General features: G+C 44.0%; 1 protein-coding gene across 1 annotated transcript in view; it reads left to right on the forward strand.

Annotated features, from left to right (window-relative positions):
• TNFRSF13B (TNF receptor superfamily member 13B) overlaps positions 1 to 17,131 on the forward strand; it is a 31,592-nt gene extending 14,461 nt beyond the window's left edge. Inside the window, exons 2-6 of the mRNA XM_044657406.1 lie at positions 633 to 773; positions 3,457 to 3,570; positions 8,260 to 8,262; positions 13,738 to 13,917; positions 16,642 to 17,131. Of these exons, the coding sequence (XP_044513341.1) occupies positions 665 to 773; positions 3,457 to 3,570; positions 8,260 to 8,262; positions 13,738 to 13,917; positions 16,642 to 16,919 (684 nt within the window). The 5' untranslated portion in view covers positions 633 to 664 and the 3' untranslated portion in view covers positions 16,920 to 17,131. The remainder of the gene's footprint in view (positions 1 to 632; positions 774 to 3,456; positions 3,571 to 8,259; positions 8,263 to 13,737; positions 13,918 to 16,641) is intronic.
• Positions 17,132 to 18,117: the final 986 nt, after the last annotated feature.

An 18,117-nucleotide genomic window follows, 5' to 3' on the forward strand; every position in this document is an offset into this window, starting at 1 on the left:
GCTTCTTTGAGGGCAAGTTTTTTCCTTTTTTTCCCCTAGCTCCCAACTAGGAAAACACTTGGCACTTAATAAATACTTATTAAATCACCAAATTAATAAACATGCCACTCCTTTTGGGGAGACTTTTCTAGTTCTAATTGTTCTGGTTTCTTTCTCTCTTCTAAAACTACACTGAATAGGGGCAACTGGGTAGTACAGGGGATAGAGATTGAGGCCTGAAATCAGAAGATTTCAAATTTTGTATATATTATATATAACAATTATATTATTTTGTATATATTCATATTATACACAACCTATAATTATGTATATATCTTATATATACATACCTTCAAATCTGTCCTCAGCTGTGTGACCCTGGGCAAGTCACTTAACCCTTGTTGCCTAGCCCTTACTGCTCATCTGCCTTGGAACAGAAACTTAACATCAACTCTAAGACATAAGATAAGGGTTTAAAAAACTCTCTATATGTATGTTAATAGTTTCTATTCCTCTACTGGCTCCAGCACTTTGTCCCTGATCCTAGGCTTTGAGCAGCTGAGCTCCTTGAAGGCTCTCTTGGGTGAAAAGTAAACCAAGTCATTGGGCTGTGGCCCAAGTTAGGCCCTCCTCATCCCTTTTCTGTTTTGCAGCTATCATCAAGCCTTACCTATGGTGGAGGATCATGAAACAGTGCCTGGAGGAGCACTATTGGGACTTCCTTCTGCAAAAGTGTACCCCCTGTGAATATCGATGCAAGAGACCCAACCACCAGAACTGTGACATGTTTTGCAGTAAGTCCTGGAGAAGGGATGACAAGAGCATAGTTTTAGAGCTGGGAGGGGCCTTCAAGGCCATTTAGTCTATTTTCCATATGAGAAGGCTGAGACTCAGAAAGTTTACAAGGCTACACAACCAGTACATGGCAGAGCCTGGTGGAAATGGAGGACTGCCCAAACCCTCTGGAGACACAGGCAGCCTCTGCTTGGACTTAGGGTACCTGGGTACTAGCCCCTTCATTATTGCTAGATAGCCATGTGACCTTGGCCAATTCACTTTCTGGGCCTCAGTTTCCCCCTTTGTGAAATAGAATGGTTAGATGAGATGATCTCTAAGAATCCTTATGGCTCTGCCACCCCATGGTTCTGGGGGAACTGACTGAAAGTTTCAAAACCAGATCAACCAGAAAACCTACTGTATGCCAGACACAAAAGAAAGGGTTGCACAAAAGCAGTTTTCCAGAATGTGTAAGCAATGACTTTTCAGTGTCTAGCAGGGTACACCTTTCTATTGGTTACAGTCTCTTGGTGCCTCAGTTTCCCTACTAGTAAGAGGGTTTAATCATTTATGCCCTGATCTACTTACTCTGCACGGCAATTGTGAAATTAAATGAGACAACAAATGAGGAAACATTTTGGAAATAAAAGTCTTTCAGCTTAGTTCACTTAATAGTTAAAAGAATGAAAAATTCTTTCTGACAAGAAGATGGGTAAGCTCTCACCAATGGCCACCTGTTCAGTCAAGAATCAATATAGTGGGGGGCAGCTGGATAGCTCAGTAGATAGAGAGCCAAACCTAGAGATGGGAGGCCCTGGGTTAAAATCTAGCCTCAGACACTTCCTAGATGGGTAACCCTGGGCAAGTCCCTTACCCCTCTTATGCCTTAGAAGCAACACCTAGTATTGATTCTAAGGTGGAAGGTAAGGTTTAAAAAAAAAAAAAGAATCAATACAGTGAAGAACGTCTTAGAGTTTATTGACATGGATTTTGACCTAAATGATAAGATGTCTCAAAGTGGCATCGTTGGTAATTTGCATATTTTGGTTGCACAGCTATAGGAACTGGATCAAAACCCTCTGCTGGCAAAGTTCATCATCTAGAATTTATATATATGTATATATACAAATTACATGCACATATTGAAAATATATATATAAATTCCATTATAATGTTTTATCTTATTATGATTAAAATTCTTTTGAGAGACTGCCTTTGGGTAAGAATATCAGTGTATTGATTGGGCTGGCATTATAACCAATACAACGATAGGCCAGAGGCCCTCTTGAATGACCAAAGACCTTGATGGACCTCAACGGAGATTGATAAGTAGAGTTTTAGGAGCTCAATATACAGCCTCCCCCTTGAACATCCCAAGACATCTCTAATTGGTAAACAGCTAATGAGGAGGTGGTCCATCAGACTCCGAGCCCTTCCCCAAACCGCCAGGAAACAGTTGTCCTGGATGCAGGAAGAGAATTGTCTCCTTTATCAATTAGCCAGATTTTGGAAAAAGGGAGACATTCTGGTATTTCTAAGACAACGCAAATGTAAAAAGCAGTAGACTGAATGAGACCTCTGGCCCAGGACCAGATACAGGAATAGACTTATTCTCTCTAATCCACGGGCTCTGATAGAATTAATTAATTGAGGAACTAATACAGTATATGAAAAATAGATTTTCACAATCCACATAATAAAAATCTCCTGGTAGGCAGAGAGAGCACTGGGCCTAAAATTAGGAAGACCTGGGTTCAGATCTGGCTTCAGACACTTCCTAACTGTCTGACCTTGGGTAAATCACGAAACCTCTGCTTCAATTTTGTCAACTGTAAAACGGGGAACATAATAGCAGCTCCTCTGGATTATTGTGAGGATAAAATGGGATGATATTTGTAAAGTGCTTAGCACAGTGTTTGGCACATAGTAATTCTATAGATGTTTAATCCCCTTCTCCTTCCCTGAAGGTGTATCTTAACAGATCATTTTCTGGGTTAGAGTATGGGAAAAGCTGAGCTCCCTGAGATGTCCTAGGAACGAAAGAGAAGCTGCTCCAAACACAGAGGTATTTGCCTTATGGAGAGATGCACCTTGCTTTACATGAGAGTCAGAATTTAGAACTGGCAGGAATCTGGAGAATCCTTCAGTCCAAGTCTTCTTTTTTACAGGAGAGGACACTGAGGAGGGCTTGCTCAAGATCATACAGTAGATAGGATTGAAAGCCAGGATTAAAATCCTGGTATTCTGACCCCAGATCAGGTACTCCAGGCACATTGTGTGTGAAATATAATTTTGTTTAAAAAAGAAAAAAGAAAAATCTCAACGTGAGAAGAATTGGCTTTTAAAAAGTTCATGGTATCATAAAATTGTAGATTTCGAGCTGTCAGGGGCTACAGAGGTCACCTAGTCTTACATTCTCATTTTACAGATAAGAAAACTAAAGTCTAGCATGTTAAATGACTTATCTGATATCAGGGGATCACAGGCTCCACAGCTTTAGAGCTGGGCTTAGAAACTCATGAAATAACCCACTGAGACATGAAGGAGTTGTGTTCTGCATCGATGGAGAGGGATAACCCTTGGTGCATTAGGATATGGGATGACCCTTAGGGTATCAGGGGATGGGATGACCCTTAGTGTATCAGGAGGTGGTCCTTGAAGAACTGAGTCATTTACTATTTGCTAATCTCTATTTCCTAGAGTCTCTGAGGTGCAAGAAACAAGGCAGCTACTATGACCATCTTGTGAAAGACTGCATCAGCTGCTACTCCATCTGTGGACAACACCCAAAGCAATGTGCACACATCTGCCAGAGTAAGAAATTGGGTCCCGGTAGAGTCACTCCAGCACATGGGCAGCCCCAGATTTTGGATTCTAGGAGAGGGATCAGAGAAATGGATTCAAGGCTTGGGCCTTGGAAAAATCTAGGGTCAGAGCTAAGAAAGCAAGCTGGAGTCAGGCTATTCACAGAGGGCAAATGGCTTGATAGACACAAACCCCCAAAAGCACAGGAAAGAGGGAAGAATCCAAGTCTGAACAAACAAATAGGTGGGAGGCAAAATAAACAAAAAGCTAAAAACAAACAATCTTACCAGTTAGCCCCATTTGCAGCATCATTATTTAGAATATTGAGAAATTGGGGAAAATCTTAAAATCTCCCAAATAGAGATAAGACTAAGCAAACAACGGTTTAAAAATCAATATTGAATGGGGAGAAGAATATCGAATTTAAAGCTGAGGGATCTTGATTCAAATCTCAGTTTGACACTTCCTAGTTGTCTGATCTAGAACAAATCATGTAGTGTCTCTGAGGCACATTTTCCATCCATAAATTAGTGTTATTATTTTTCAATTAACAAGTACTTGTATACTTTCTCTCTTACTCTTCAACTGAATAATAATTTTTTTAACCCCTTGCCTTCTGTCTTAGAATTGATATTGAGTATTAGTTCCAAGGCAGAAGAGAGGTAAGGGCTATGTAATTGGGAGTAAGTGACTTGCCCAGGATCACATAGCTAGATCAAATTTGAACCCAGAACCTCCCATTTCCAGGGCGTGGCTCTCTATCCTTTGGGCTACCTAGCAGCCCCTGAACAATAATTTTTAAAAATTCTTTTATAACAAACAGATATTCATATCCAAGCACAATAAATTCCTACATTGTCTGTGCCCCAAAAGTGTATGTTCCTTTCTGTACTTTGCATCTGTCACTTTTCTGTCAGGAACTGAGTTCCACGCTTCATCATGGATCCTCTGGAAATATGGCTGCTCAGTGCATTGATTAGAGTTCTAAAGTCTTGCAAAATTGTTTCTCTTTATAATTCTTGCCACTGTTTTATACAATGTAGGAACTATACAATAGAATTTATACAATATATATGATTTCATTCTCCTAATTCTGCTTACTTCACTTTGCAACAGTTCAGAGCAGCCTTCCTTATTTTCTGCAACTATTCATTTCTTCCTATCTTAAGGTACAAAAACTATTATTACATTCACATACTGTAATTTATTCAGCCCTTCCCCAATTGCTGAGTACCCACTTTATTTCTCATTCTTTGCTACTCCAAAAAAAAGTGGTGTCCATTGGATCCTTCCTTTTCTCTCTTTGGGATATATGCTTAGTAATGGACATTCCCAGGACATTCAGCGATTTTCAAGGACTTCTAAATTATGAAGTGGGGCAGCTGGGTGGCTCAGTGCATAGAGATCTGAGCCTAGAGACAGGAGGTCCTGGGTTCAAATCTAGATTTAGACACTTCCTAGCTGGGTGACCCTGGGCAAGTCACTTGACCCCCATTGCCCAGTCCTTACCGCTTTTCTGCCTTGGAATCAATACACAGTATTGATACTAAGATGGAAGGTCAGGGTTTTAAAAAAAAGAATCAATACAAGGACAATGGTTAGTGACGATTTACAAGATGGAGACAACGGATTTAGATTACCTCAGTGGTTCTGAACAGAGTTTTCTATAGGATAATAGATCACAGGTAACACATCAATTCAACCTGTCAACATATGACCCAGTTTTGTATAGAATACTCTATGTTCTCCTCACTGTATTATTATTTTTTGGCAGGTTATACAGTATTTGTTTTTCTCATGCTAGGGAGTGGTCTACGTGTTTGCAGTTTCTAAGCTATGGTTTCCCAGAGACCTTGCAAACTGGGGTGCATTGGGTATTCCACAGCCTTGCTGGAATGGAAGCATCTAATCTTCTTATGCTGTTCCCACAAGAATGATTAAGGAAGATTTGATACCAGGTCCCTGTCAGCTTTAGGATGTGATTATGAGAGGTCCTAGGTTCAAAAACTAGGTTCAAAAGACACTTCCCAACTGTGTGACCCTGGGCAAGTCACTTAACCTCCATTTCCTAGCTCTTACCGCTCTTCTACCTTGGAACCAATACACAGTATTGACTCTAAGGCGGAAGATAAAGGTTTAAAAAAAGAAAGTATTGTAAAAAAAGAAATTATCATAATACTACAGGCAAGAGATGATAAAAAGCCTGTGTAAGTTGAGAGAAGGGGGTGATTGTAAGAGATACTGTTGAGATAGACAACAAAATTTGGCAACTGATTGAATATTAATTATTAGGCAGGTAGGTGGAACAATGGATAGCAAAGTGGGGCTGGTGTCAGAAAAACCAAGTTCAAATCCTGCCTCAGACACTAGCTGTGTGACCCTGGGCAAGTCACTTAGCCTCTCTGCCTCAGTTTCCTTATCTGTAAAGTGGGGATAACAATAGCACTTACTTCCCAAGGTTGTTGTCAGATCAAATGAGGTCATAGTTGTCAAGTGCTTTGCCAACTTTGAAGAGTTTTATAAATGCAAGCTATATGAGGGGGGAGAGGAGGGGTCCAGAATGGAAGTGGTAACAGATAGGGAAGAATCAAGGATGATTCGAAGGTTATGAACCTGTGTGAATGGAAGGCTGGTGGTGCCTGCACAAAAATAGGGAAGTTCTTCCATGAAATAGTGAGTTTAGAAGTGAAGAGAGGGAAGATAATGAATTCCTTTTCTGACACATTGAGTTTGGTACCCGTGGTGCATACAGGGACATAGATTCAGCCATGTGATTAGAGTTATATGAGATTAAAGTTGTGTAAAGCAGAGGTTGTACAGCTAATATAATGAAATGGAAGAAGTATTGGAGTGGGAGTCTGAAGACCCGAGTTTGAATCTCAGCTCTCATTAATTACCTGGTTGACCTTGGGCAAATCACATCTCCTTCTCTGGGACTCAGTCTTTTCATTTATAAAATGGGTTGGATTGCATGATTTCAAATGTCTTTTCTACCTCTAAATCTCTTTGGGCACATATGGATAATAATAGCAGTCTGCCACTTAGAGGACAGGAAGCCCAGTAAAACCATCTTTTCCTTGATTCCATCTTTTTTTCAATATTGTTTTTCTCCCCAGGCCTTTTTTTTTTTTTTGATGGGCTCAAAGCCTTAGTTTGAACAAACTGCTCTCTCTCTCATTCACGACAGCTTTAGAGAGCAGGCCTCTTGCAAAGGAGCCAGTTGGGGTTGTAAACAGGAAGTTTGGGGGCTACCAGGCATTCCTCTGACTTAGGTGTGGTCTAGTTTGAAGGAAGGGAAGGACAAGGTGTTGTATCGAAGTTCTAAGATTCTATCACATGATGGCTACAGAAAAGATCTGCCCGTTAGAAAAAGGTTTAGAAATTGGTTCTCTTATTTACTATGTTTATTCCTCTATAGTTCTGCTCTGCCCTGGCCACAGTCCCTTATCTCCACTCCCATATGGGCTGTAATGGCTATTCTCAGTCCTACTTAGAGAGGGAAAGTTCCCTTGCCCTGTGTCCCTAGGTAGGCAATGCCCAGATGCCCAGAACCACTCCTAGAAGGCTGACTCTCATAAGTAACCAGCATGATCGTTTTCCATGCCATATTGGGCACTGAGTAAGGGAGGTGGCCAAGAGAGGGAAAAATGAATCCTAAGCCTGTATATGACCAAAACCATCTACTCCTAGTTCTTCCCAACATCAAGGCAAAATGGGTGGGAATCTATCTCCCTGTTACTTGTTAAATAACCCTTTTCTCTTTTTTTTTCAATTTTTTTCCCCATCAAGAGTTGGACTTGCTGTTGATTATAACTTATAACTTCTAGGCAGGGAAGGGATGAAATGGATAGAGCAGTATGCTTGGATTTAGGAAGATCTGAATTGAAATCCAGCCTCAGCGTATGACTCTGGGCAAGTTATTTAACCTCTGCCTGCCTTCCTCATCTGTAAAATATAAATAATAATAGCACTAGGACTGAATGAGGACAAGTACAAGGATAAAATAGAAGCAGTGAGATGGTGAAGTAGAGAGAGTTCTGGGCCCAAATCTGGAAGACAGGACTTCAAATGTGGCCTGACAGATATGTATTAGCTGTATGACCTTGAGCAAGTCATTTGCTTCAGTTTCCTCTACTGTAAAATGGGGAGATTATTCAAAAACATTTATTAAGTACCAGCTGTGAACCAGAAACTGTGCTAAGTACTAGATAATAATAGCATCTAACTTCCAGAGTTGTTGTGAGGATCCAAGGAGTTAATATTTATAAAGCTAGATATTGCCATTATTATTAAAATGAGATATTTATAAAACTTTTCACAAGCCTGAAAATTTATCAAATGCTTTTTGTTGTTCAGTTATTTTTCATTGATACCTGACTCTTCATGACCCCATTTGGAGCTTTCTTGGCAAAGATACTGGAGTGGTTTGCTATTTCCTTCCCTATCTCATTTTAAAGAAGAGGAAACTGAGGCAAAAAGGTTAAGTGACTTGCCCAGGGTCACACAGCTAGTAAGTATCTGAGGCTCATGAAGAGTCTTCCTGATTCCAAGTCCAGTGTTCTATCTATCCACTGTGCCTCCTAACTGTCCATAGAAATACTAGCTATTATTAACAGCTTGATTTCATCTTGATAAAAAATGACATAATGTGATTTGATCTTGACTTCATGCCTCCTAAGGGTCCAAATGTCCCAGGAGAGGGTCTTGAGTTGCACTGAGATGAAATAGTTGCTGGGATGATGAAATAGATCTGGGGTTGGCTTGGAAGGCTTCAGGTCCTGGGATTCTTAACCTGGGATCTGAGAACTTTTTACGTGTTTGTTTTTTAAATTTGGATCACCACATTTTAATATAAGTGGTTTCCTTTGTGACTCAATGTATTTTATTTTATGCATTTAAAAATATTCTTCTGAGATGGAGTCCCTGGGTTTTGATAGATTGCCCAAGGAGTTTATGATGCAGAAAAGGTTAGGAACTCCTGCCCTTGTCTAACTTTCTTATTTTACAGATGAGGAAACTGAGGCCCAGCAAGGGAAGTGACTTGTCTAAGGCTGCATGGGTAGTAAGTAATAGAACCAAGATTCAAATGCAAGATATTGTTTTTTTTTTGGGACTGGACCTTTTTTTTTTAAACCCTTACCTTCAGTCTTAGAATCAATACTGCATATTGGTTCCAAGTCAGAAGAGTGGTAAGGACTAGGCAATGGGGGTTAAGTGACTTGCTCAGGGTCATACAGCTAGGAAGTGTCTGAGGCCAGATTTGAACCCAGGACCTCCTGTCTCTAGGTTTGAATCTCAATCCACTGAGTCACCCAACTGCCCCCTAGACTGGACTTTCAATTTCATTGGCATAGAGTACTCTCAATGAGGAAACTCCTTCTGCCAATGCAAGGCCATACCTGCTCAGCAACTTATAGTTTTAGAGAGTTGCCTGTGGCTCAGAGAGGTTGGGATTTGAACCTAGGTTTTCCCAAGTTGGAGGCCAACTTTCCTTACCCATCTCCATGCTTCCAGTACATTTTATAGCTGAAGAAACTGAGATTTAGAGAAGTAGACCTGCAAAGTCATACAGCCAGAATGTGCCTAGGTCAGAGCTCCGGCCTTCCCTGAAGCCCATCACATTCAACTAAGGGAAAGGAGCCTCAATTTCCTCATCTGTAGAGAGCAATGATCCTATGGCCCTTCTGGAGGGCCAGCAAGCATGGCGGGCACCATATCTTCTTCTTATCTCCTGTCGTTTCTCAAAGAACTGCAGCTCATTGGCAAGAGAGGAGAGGAGAGGGCCAGCTGCAATGAGGAAAATGGCAGGTCTAAGTTGAGGCTGGTTTTGTTGGTTGTGTCAGGGCTTAAAGGAAATAATTCCTGGGCTTCAGAGGAAGCTCTTCTCTCTTGCCTCCCCTTAGCTTTTGAAGGTGGCTTTAAAGGCTGGGAGCTACTGCCCTCTTGTGGTAGCTGCCTTGGAATGGCACCCACTGGGAGAAAAAGATGGAGAGCATCCTTAGACAGGATCCCTCCCAGTCTCCCTATCCACCCCCATTCCCTATTAAAGAAGAGGAAACTTCTCCCGCTTTGGTGCTTGGTCTAGGACATCTTGGACTCTGCTGTGAGCAGCATGGGATCCCAGGAGCTTGGCGGTGCGGCGTGTGTGGAAAGCTTAGCTTATGAGTTTGGTGCCGTAGGGGCTTTCTTTCTTTCTTTCTTTCTTTTTTTAATCTCAAAGATATTGTATTTTCCCAATGTCATGTAATAAAAAATCTCCCCCTACGTTTTCTGAAATGATAAGATCCAGATTGTCTCCCTCCCTCCCTTCCCTCCTCGCTCTCAGATAGGGTGTTTCTTGCTTGGAACCTCCTGGGTTCGGCATCTTCCCAAGCCTTCCCCACCCCAAGGGCTTTTCCCTTCCTTCCCCCTGCAGGATTTCCTCCCAGACTGTGGCCTCTGCTCCTGGGAAGGCTCATTCATCATGGGAAGGCTTTTTCATCTTAGTCTGCCCCCTAGGGGAGCACTGGTTTAATTAGGAATCCAGGCACCCTGAGTAAATTCAGTTGAGTGGGGGAGAGGGGTATGAGGGGGAAGATGACAATACCCCGCCAAAAGTCAGGCCTGTGCTCCTTTGAGGGTTGGAACCCAGACAAGGGGAGGGATCTACTCAAGGTTACTCATCTGCTTAATTGCCATTAAGGACTCCTGCCTTCTAGCCCAGAGTACTTTCTATAATAATGAGCATTTACAAAGCACTAAAAAGTTTGCAAAGTGCTTTACAAATTTTCTCTCATTTGATTCTCACAAGAACCATTGGGGGTAGGGCTATTATTATCATCCGCCTCTATTTTACAGATGAGGAAACTGAGGTGGACAGCAGTTAAGTGACCTGTCTAGATGACAAAGCTAGTAAGTGTGGCAGGATTTGAACCGAGGCCTTCTTGGTTCCCATTCCAGTGCTTTATTCTTGTTGCCACTTAGCTGCCGTATTGAGTTCCTTCATCTCATCCAAATAATATTCTTTTCTTGCTAACTGAAGTCTATTAACACCAGCAAAAAGGAGAACACCTTTTGAGAACTAGGAGAAACTAGATGTGTGTGTTGATGAAATAGGGGTCAGTAAACAGATATGTGACTGACAAGAGTTAAATGGAAGTGAGTGGCAAAGAGAAATCAAGAATTAACTCAGTTAATTCTGGATATTTAACGAAGCACTATTTAAGAAGAGGCGAGGGGGTACAGTGGAAAGAGGTTTGCTTCTGGAGCAGAGGTCTTAGATTCTAATTTTGCCTCTGACAATTCCTACCTATATAATTTTGGGTGAGTTGTTGAACCTTTTAGGGTTTCAGTGTTCTCAAGCTTAAAATGAGGTGATTGGATTAGATGGCCTTTTAAGGTCCTTCTAGATCTATGATTCTAAGACTTTTGTGTTTGGGGACTAGGGAAGGAGTTATTTTAGGGAGCTGCAACACCAACCTAAACCAGGGACTTGTGCCCAGAGAAACAAGGCCAGGCCGTTTTAGAAAAAGCTATAGATCTGGGCCAGTGGGCAAGTGGGGTTGGTACAGTAGGCACAGGGTACCACCATTAGGAAAAGAAACCAGACTGCTGAGAGAGGAACCTTTGAGCCAGGCCTTGGGCTCTTGATTTTTCTGCATTTTGGGGTTCTGAAGCAGGGGACCTCCTGAGCATGTTGAATTCAATTCCCTTCCTCTCCCTCCTTTTCTGTGAGTGGAGTTTCCCCAGTTCCATCCCCTTCAGAGACAAAGCTGGCCCTTTCTAAGCAAATCATTCCCCCAGCCTTTGTTGGGGTTGGCTGGCTTTTCAAAACCTGATACGGGGCAGCTCCGTGGCACAGCGGATGGAACATCCCAGGCCATTGCCGATTGTCTTGACTTTTGTCTTGCCAATAGATTTCAATGACTCTGGAAAAGAGAGGGAGGCCTACAGCCCTGTGCAACTCTACCTCCTTAGGTCCAATCCATACACAAGTCAAGATCTCGCCCCGTGATGTCATTGATCCTCTTTGAAAACAAAGGACAACAACCATTATTAGTTCATGATTTTTTCTCTAGATAGATATAAGAATCCAATTTTTTATTTATTTTTTTTTTTGCTAGACTTGTAACCATTCAGTACTGATTTTGCACTTTGGCCAATAGGTTTAGATGAACTCCTGAGCTCCTAGTAAATGTCCAAACCCAAATTTTTTTCCTTCTAGAATAGTGGTATCTAACTCCGCATTTAAGGATCCCTGTAGGAGATATATTGACTTAGAAAACCATACAATCAAAGGCCAGGTCTGGAGATGGGAAATCCTGGGTTCAAATCTGGCCTCAGACACTTCCTAGCTATATGACTCAGTGCAAGTCACTTAACTCCCATTGCCTAGCCCTTACCGCTTACCAATATGCAATATTAAATTGCAATATGCAATTTAAACCATTACTTTCTATCTTAGAACCAACATTATTGGTTCTAAGTAATGGTTTAAAAAAAAAAGAAAAGAAAACCACACAGTAACATTATCTATGTTCTATTGTAATTTTACTTATTTTGGGAAATATTTCCCAATTACATTTTAATCTAATTTTCTATCAGTATTGGGAAGTAATACTGCCTGGGGCAGTGTGTTTGGTACCTCTACTTTAGAATAAAGAAAGACTCTCTTCTTTTGTTGGTAGGAATTAAATAAAATATAGTCATGCATTTCCATGAATCAATTTATCATATTTGCCAACTTAAGAAACAAAGTAACCTTCTAAACAGTGGATAAGAGTTTTGAGCCTGAAATCAGGAAGATTCATTTTCCTGAGTTCAAATTTGGGCTCAGACATTTACTATGTGAGCCTGGGCAAGTCACTTGACCTTGTCTGAAAGACCTGAGTTTGAGTCCTGCCTTTAATACTAGGTATATGATCCTGGACAAGCCACTCACTTCCCTTAGCCTCAGTTTCCCTTCCTCCTCCTCTTCCTCCTCCTCCTCCTCTTCCTCCTCCTCCTCCTCCTCTTCCTCCTCCTCCTCCTCCTCCTCCTCTTCTTCTTCTTCTTCTTCTTCTTCTTCTTTCTTCCTCCTCTTCCTCCACCTCCTCCTCTTCTTCTTTTTTAAAAAACTTATTACTAGGATATTCTGTAAGAATCAATCTATGGCACCACCTGTGTGTCTGTGTGTCAGGTACTGGAGAAGTGAGATTCCAACAAGTCTTTCCTTCACTTCAAGTCCAACACCCATTTCCCATCAGTGATATCCTAGATGGAAATGGAAAGGGTGGAGAGGGAAGGCAAGCTTTTACAGATTATTTTCTATAGCAGATCACATTTGTTGTAGACATAGATTTGGGATGATGATGACACCTATCTCATTGTGGTGAGGATCAAATAAGATAACATATATAAAGCTATGGGGCAGCTAGGTGGTGCAGTGGATAAAACTGGAGTCAAGAGAACCTGAATTCAAATCTGGATTTAGACGCTTACTAACTGTGTGACCCTGGGGAAGTCACTTAACTCTGTTTGCCTTAATTTCCTCATCTGTAAAATGAGCAGGAGAAAGAAATGGCCAACTACTCCAATACTTTTTTTTTTTTAACCCTATCTTCTCTCTTGGAATCAATACTGTGTATTGGTTCCAAGGCAGAAGAGTGGTAAGGGTGGACAATGGGGGTCAAGTGACTTGCCCAGGGTCACACAGCTGGGAGGTGTCTGAGGCCAGACCTGAACCTAGGACCTCCCATCTCTAGGTCTGGTTCTCAATCCACTGAGCTACCCAGCTGCCCCCTACTCCAATACTTTTGCCAAGAAAACCCCTAAGAAGGGGTCTCCAAGGGTTGGACACCCCTGAAGAACATCTAAACTACACGTAAAGGCAAGTACCATTATGAGAATGATTTACACCCAAAATTATTGTCCCATGTTACTTTCTCACATTGTGATCTGATGTTTACTTAAGGTTGAGAGGGAGAAATTAAAGTGAAAAAGAAGAGTCTCAAGGCCTTAAGGAAAGGCCCTCCTGGCTCCATTCCTCCCCACCAAGGTGCCTCAAAACACACTTTGACCCCTTGAGCAGAAGTAACAGGGAGCCCTGGGGTGACTGAGCCACCCGTTGTGGCCTGTCCAAATCTCCTTTTCTCGGCACCCCAATACATGCCTGTCCCAATGACTCTCGTGCCCATGTCTTGGTTTTATCCTCGAAAGGTCCCCTGTCACATCTGGAGCAGGAGCTGAGTGGGGACCCAGGACAGCTGGCTCTGGTCTACACCGTGCTGGGGCTGTGTGTGTGCGCTGCCTTCTGCTGCTTTGTCATCACCGTGGCCTGCTTCCTCAGGAGGAAAGGAGAGCAGCCTCCCCCAGGGAGGCTTCAGGACTTCACTGAGGGTATGTAGCCAGGGCTGAGTGGTGCCCCTTTCCCTGTTTCAGATCCTCGGGCTTCCCTGTGCCCCTTCCCCAGGGCTCCCCCCATCCCTCCTTTCCACAAGGCTCTCAGAGTGCTCCTGTTTCCAGGTGCCCCCTGATTGCATCATTCTGGGAGGCTGCAAGTATGAACAGCTTAAGTACAAGGTGGATTCCTGAACCAAACAGGGCCATGAGGCCTGTGTGTCTGGGTGGGTGCGGGTGGGAATGCACCCCATTTGGAACCTTAGGGGGATTGTGCCTTATTTCTGCAGCTCCCAAGGGCCCCAGGGGTCTGGGAGAGGTGGCAGTTCCCCAGGTTACAGGCTCTTTCAGGCGAACAAAGGTCAGTGTGAACGTTTAAAGGCTGGGCAGAGGGTGTGTGGTTGGCTCTCCTTTCCCATTTTGAGATTATGCTTTTCATACAGCTTAATGCCATTTGCTCTCGCTGGGATGGGTGAATCTAGAAACATCACAGAGGCAAATAACTCACACTGGATGGCATAGTGAAGAGTATGTAGGATGCGGAGTAAGAAAGACCTGAGTTCAACTCCTACCTTGGATATTTGCTGGCTATGTGACCCTGGGCAAATCACGTAATTGCTATCTGCCTCAGTTTTCTCATCTCTAATATGGGGATCATAACAGCACCTACTTTACAGGGTTATGAACCTCAAATGAGATTTTATACATATAAAACCTTTGTAGACCTTAAAGTGCAATATAAATGTTATCATTATTATTATTATTATCATTATTCCACTCTGCCTTAGAACTTTTTTTTCCTTTTTTTTTAAACCCTTAAATTCTGTGTATTGACTTATAGGTGGAAGAGTGGTAAGAGTAGGCAATGGGGGTCAAGTGACTTGCCCAGGGTCACACAGCTGGGAAAGTGTCTGAGGCTGTGCCTTAGAACTTTTTAAAAGAACTTTCCTTATTTGCAGAAACTTCTAGTACCTGAGATAAGAGGGTTCCATTCTCCTGTACCCCATAGTACCAGGGTCACATAGCTGGGAAGTGTCTGAGGCCAGATTTGAACCCAGGACCTCCTGTCTCTAGGCCTGACTCTCAATCCACTGAGCTACCCAGCTGCCCCCTGTTCTTTAGCTTTTCTTTGAATCCCCAGTGGTCGGCCCAGCACGGAGCAGGCACTTAGTGAACAGTTACTGCTTGATAGCCTGCCTGCCTGCCTGTCCAAGGCCAGTGGGACTCCTGAAGGCACACAGACTGGGCACTGGAGTGTGCAAAAAAAGTAACGGACAAAAGGCAGACATGGCCAGTGGAGAAGCAGTGTGGCAAGAGCATCCCTCCAGGCTCGAGGAGGCAAGTCCTGCTTCTGCTACCCTGTAGCTGAGGAGCCTTGGGCCTTTGTTTACTCTTCTCTAAAATGAAGAGATTGGATTGATGGGCTCTAGATCCCTTCCAAGGATACTGGTCTAGGAAATATGCTTTCTGCACTGGAATATTGGAAGAAAAGGGGGAGAGGGAAGAGATCAGTTTTGTATGTGTATGCTTTTAATAATAATAGCTCACATTGGGGGCAGTTGGGTAGCTCAGTGGATTGAGAGCCAGGCCTAGAGACGAGAGGTCCTGGGTTCAAGTTTGGCCTCAGACATTTCCTAGCTGTGTGATCCTGGACAAGTCACTTAACCCGGATTGCCTAGCCCTTCCCACTTTTCTGCCTCAAAACCAATACTTAATATTGATTCTAAGATGGAAGGTAAGGGTTTAAACAAAACAAAACAAGAAAACAAAGCAAGAATAAATCTCAACCCCTAGTTCCAAAATGGAGGACATTTCAAGTCAATGTTTTCTCAAGGATACCTAAGGAAGCCAGAGTCCTAGATGAGATCTAAGTGTCACCACTGGAAATGCCAAAGCGTCTGGGCCTGGAGGCCATTTATATGGGTTCTGAGGGGGATTTAGATAAAAGAGAAGGAGATGATCATTTTGAGATAGGTTAGTTTGGAAAAGTATAAGTATAAGCTGTAGTGGTAACACCTTTGTAGTCTTTAGACTTTACCAGGTTATTTGGGGTCTTTTTTAATCTGGACCTGTGATTTCAGTGATTGAAGCTTCTGGTTAGAAAATCATTTCTAACAATGCATACAGGCAACTAGTTTGAAATTGTAAGTTTTAGAGAGGTGTCTGGAGGCAACTGAGAAATTACAGAGGCATGGCCTCAGACACTGCCTAGCTGTGGGGACCCTGGGCATGTCATAACCCTGATTGCCTAGCCCTTGCCCCTCTCCTGTCTCAGAACTGATACTAGACAGAAGGTAAGGGAGGAGAAAGAGAGAGAGAGAGGGAGAGAGAGAGAGAGAGAGAGAAGGAGGGAGAGAGGAAGGGGAGAAGGAAGGAAAGAAAGGAAGAAAGAAGAAAAAAGAAAAGGAAGGAAGAGAAAGAAGGAAGGAAAGAAGAAAGAAGGGAAGGAAGGAAAGAAGGAAGGAAGGAGGGAGGGAAGGAAGGAAGGGGGGAAGGAAGGAAGGAGGGAGGGAGGGAAGGGAAGAAGGAAGGAAAAAAATTTAAAAATTGCAGAGGTAGCTATGACTCAGGGGTTAAAAGCAGTAGGCCCAGAGAAAGGAAAACCTGAGTTCAAATTCAGTACAGGATACTTCTTAGCTATGTGGCCATAACTTAAATCTCTGCATGCCTCGGAGGCGTTAGGTGGCTCAGTGGACTCACTCTACTCTCTCCCACCTTTCACAGATCATTTAATGGAGGCAGGAAGAGTAGGAGATGGCTCAAAAGAGCTCAGGACGCCCGAGCCTGTGGAAACGTGCGGCTTTTGTTTCCCGGAGCAGACTCCCCCGACGGAGGAGAGCGCAGCCCCGACCGAGGTCTCCCATCCCGAGGAGAACGGAGCCGCGCTCAGGGAATGGCTTGGCCCGCTGGGGACGGCGTCCTCGGGGCCTCCCCCAGGCTGCAAGGAAGGCTGCCTCAATATCATCTGCTCCCCCTCCCAGGAGAAAGCGGCGCCCTCGTGAAACGCCGCCGCCGGAAGGAGCCCCGTCTGCTCCCGCCCTGCACAAATCCACCTTCAGGAAACACGTCTTCCTGCAGCAGCTCGGCCGTGTGCCCCGCCCCCACCCCCACTCCCGGGTCCGGCCCTGCTCCATTGGGCTATTCTCGCGGCCGTCATTCCGGGCCTCCCCGACCCCCTAATATGGCAGAAATTGAACAAAGCTTCTCCATCCCACTTCTTTTTTCTTCCGCATTTATGATTGCGTCAGCTCTGAAAGCGGAGCCGCCAAATGACTTTGGCTCCGAAATAACCGAATACAATACACAGGGAAGGGCCGAGATTTAGGGAGCCGGCTTTCCTCGGGGGTGGGGGTGGGGGGACGGGGCGGAAGGAGGGGATTTCGGGTAAGCGAGGAGAGATGGAACAGGAAAAAGAGAGAGAAAGGAAAAAGGAGGGAGGAGAGAGCCCGAGAGAGGAAAAGTGAGGAAGGAGGGGTGGAAGGGAGAGAGCCTGAGAGGAGAGAAGGGGGAGAGGGGGAGCGAGACCGAGACACCCCGGTTTCCGGATTTCCAGCCCAGCCCCTTTCTCCGGAGTCGGGGCAGCCTAGGCTGTGTAGTCTTTCCTGTAGCTCCTTTCCCCGGAAGCTGCCTGCTTCTCTCCCACCTGGGTGTAGCAGGAGGAATGCTGGCTCTCAGAGTGGGGCTCTGCGTCCAGCGTCTACTCCTTTCCTTACAAGCTCTATGATCTGGGGGAACCTCTTCCCTGTCTAAACCTCTAACGGGAGGGGCCTGGCATCTAAAGCGGTTAAAGTTTGGCATTTGGGTCAGACCCAAAGGAGAACTCTGTTTCATTAGGCTCTACTTAGAGGAGCTAAGATGGGAAGCCGGCGGCTCTCCTCCTTTCCTACCCCAGAGTCCACTGAGTCTTGGGCAGTCGTTTGCTTACACCCCCCGGACTGCTGCCCCCAGCAAAGCTCCGTCACAGCTCCTTAAGCACCAAACGACTTTCCCGCTTGCTCACACTACTGCAGGAGTGTGGCTGGCTGCCGCCCTGGTCCCTTCCACCCTGGGCTGCCAAGCTCTCCTTCTGCCAGGGGTGGGATCTGTTAAAGCCCGTCTTTATTTAGACTCCCACATTTGTCTGTGCCACCTTCCTCTCCTCTTCGATGGGAAAGGAAGCTCAAATGGACGGTGCGGAATTTAAAGAGCCCATTTCATATT

This window comes from Gracilinanus agilis, chromosome 1 (genome assembly GCF_016433145.1).
Source record: "Gracilinanus agilis isolate LMUSP501 chromosome 1, AgileGrace, whole genome shotgun sequence".
Taxonomy (NCBI): Eukaryota; Metazoa; Chordata; class Mammalia; order Didelphimorphia; family Didelphidae; genus Gracilinanus; species Gracilinanus agilis.